At 39.1% G+C, this 2,915-nt stretch overlaps 1 protein-coding gene across 1 annotated transcript; it reads right to left on the reverse strand.

Moving 5' to 3' along the window:
• Positions 1-773: 773 nt before the first annotated feature.
• On the reverse strand, positions 774-2,556 carry twist1a (twist family bHLH transcription factor 1a). The gene is made up of 2 exons (XM_079485537.1): positions 1,892-2,556; positions 774-1,294 (listed from the first exon to the last, which is right to left on the reverse strand). The coding sequence occupies exon 1, from the start codon at positions 2,443-2,445 to the stop codon at positions 1,921-1,923; it is 525 nt and encodes a 174-aa protein (XP_079341663.1). The 5' UTR covers positions 2,446-2,556; the 3' UTR covers positions 774-1,294; positions 1,892-1,920.
• Positions 2,557-2,915: the final 359 nt, after the last annotated feature.

Here is a 2,915-nt window from a genome sequence, read left to right on the forward strand (position 1 = left end):
TCCATATGGCAGAAATCGTCTGTGATCTCTGGCATCAGACTGTTAACATTATATTTTACAGTTATAATTACATCTCACAATCGCTTGTACTAAACCTCCTTTAATTCGTATATTTGTTTCTTCATTTTATTATTTTTTTCTCTTTAGTAAGTTTCCCAGTTGTCTCATTGTTTTAGCGGTGACCTGCCGCACCTTTCAGTGACCTTTTCGACCTCTGGTTATATAGACATCTGGGAATTCCATACATGCTGAAGTTACGCACTTTCTCCAAATTATTCTTCACATCCTAAAATACTTTCCCAGACACATACTTTTCTCCCATCACATTTCATATTAGTCTTTTGAGATACCAAACGAAAATGACTGGATTACTACCAAAATATGTTGTTATTTATTTATTTCAGTGGTTTAACCTGTAATAATTTAATCATGCTAAAAGAAAGCAAATAATTGATATCAATTCATTACAAATTTTCTCTGAAAAATCTGTAGGATTAAACGTTTTGTGCAGTAGAAATACATTTAGCCAACTCTGTAGGTATAATTTAATAAATATTCTTAACTTTCTGATTTAACTTTTGTTTGTATCGAAAATACTAGTCATATTCCAAATAAAATCTGAGATCAAAATAAATCATCATTTTTATTATTCTAACATTTCGATTCCTGATGTAGTTTGTCAGTAATATTATTTCAGTTTTGCGAAACGCAGCAACTTGAAATTTTTAAAAATTAAAAGGTTTTAACCCCCTTCATAAAACATGCCAAAACATACATTTCGTACCAGGTTTTATTGCAGAAAATATACACGTACAGTATTTTCTATTTACACTGTAATTGAAATGCATGTAGACACCAGATCTGTTCTGCATTGTGACAATCAATAATAAATAAATAAACGTCTTTTCTTGGACCAGACAAAGAAAATGTTTGCACAGGTATGAGCAAGAATCGTTCCTTCGATTGTTTCTTTAAGAAATAAATATGACGACATGCACCTCGTTGCAATCCCAGAAGTGCATCGTCTCCTCCTGCATGTCTGTCTGTTTAAACGACATGCATGTATACAGAAGCACATGTTTTTCCACCTTCATCGTCAGAAAAGCACATTTTCAATTACAAGCACAGATCTGATTGTAATTCCAGGTCCAATGTCGTAGTTCACGATTGTAAGTGCTTGCAATGACGCCATGATGCTCCAGAATGTCCCGTTACAATCCTTATTTCGCCATGATTGTGGGTTGCTCCTGCCAGAGGCTCGAATTATTTGAACTCGATGGTAATGCACGACAATCTGCACAAAAAAAGACGAAAGTGAGTTTAATATTCAACGAGAAAATAAATGAAAAAACAATATATGATTCAGTATCAAATGTCTGTATTACAAATGTAATGCACGAATGCTTCTGCGCACAAAATCCATTAGGCCAGCAGATTAGGTGCTAAATAATATTTTTGGGGGTTTCATAGAGAAGCATGTTTTGCAAAGGCAGTTGCAAGGAAGAAAATGTTTGTACACATCTACTCTTTTCTATGATATAATAAATAAACTACCACAAGTGAAATTGAGGGAAGTTTTAGTGATTTAGAAAGTTTAGTTACACAATTAACCTTAACAAATAATAATAATATTAAAGCAGCCAGCCTTGGACTGCAGCTCAGCACACAACTGGATGAAGGGCATTCTGTGATGCTCTTAAACGTCTGCACTCCAATAAAAAATCGTGACAAAGATGTATGTGTGTACAGAACTAACGATAAGTTTTTTGGCAAAAAAGTCAAAAGGTTTTAAGAAAACGAGAAACACATTCTCTCCAACGTGTCCAAACGTTTGACTGTAGCGAAGCTTAAAATCGGATATCCAAGAACCATGTTGAAGTGCATTGCATACCAGGTTGCAGCAGAAGTGTGTACCATACATCAGTGGGATGTTGACATGGACCACGCGCCCTCCATTCTCCAAACAGAAAACGCGTAACTGAGTCTCTCGTGCGCCACATAACTGCAGCTGGACATTTTAGAGTCCAGCTCGTCGTTTTGCAAAACCTGGCAGAGAAAATCAATATACCGGGACGCCAGTTTAAGAGTCTGTATTTTGCTGAGTTTGTCGGAGGGTAACGTGGGGATGATTTTGCGGAGGGATGCGAACGCCTCGTTCAGAGATTGAGTTCTCTGACGCTCGCGTACGTTCGCCATGACGCGCTGCGTCTGCAGGTCTTCCAGAGACTCGGGGCTGTTGCTGTTGCTGCTGGTGCTGCATTTCTTGCTTCGTTTCCCAGGCGTCGGGCTGTCTGAGTCCTCTCCGTTTTTTCTGCTCGGTCGTCTCTTTCTGCCGCATCTTGTCTGCGGTTGCCTGTCGGGCTCTTCCTCGCTGTTTCCCTGACTGTCCATTGGGGAGCTGCACTCCGGGGAGCTGCACTCGTCCTGCATCTCTTCCTCAAACATCACCTTCTGAGTGAGAGACAAACTGACGATAATTTGTTCCAGATTTCCACTCCGACCGGACGGGGTTAAAAGCAGTGGGATTCTCGTTATATCACCGAGTCTCTGGTGCTCTTACTTAAACTTGAAGGAAGCTTTGGAGGCTCTTATAGTCTGAAGGGCGCAAACTTTTTGGAGTGGCTTGTGATTGGACAAAAGGGATGTGACGCAAGAGGGAGGGAAAGGCGAGTGACCCCAAAGGGTAACCGTTATACAGTAATTACAAGAACCTATTATTTCAACTTGCGCAGTGATTAATTAGTCTTTTAATGAATGTGAGTTTTAATTTTTTTTTCAAAATTTAAATCAGAACGAAATAATTCACAATAAACTGCACAACATTTCGTAGTTCAGAACTTGAATAGATTTCACTGCGTTCTCTCCCCCTGAACATCTACTGGAATGAGCGGAGAGACCGCTGGGACAAAATGCTC

The sequence above is a fragment of the Barbatula barbatula genome (assembly GCF_947034865.1).
Source record: "Barbatula barbatula genome assembly, chromosome: 21".
Classification (NCBI taxonomy): domain Eukaryota; kingdom Metazoa; phylum Chordata; class Actinopteri; order Cypriniformes; family Nemacheilidae; genus Barbatula; species Barbatula barbatula.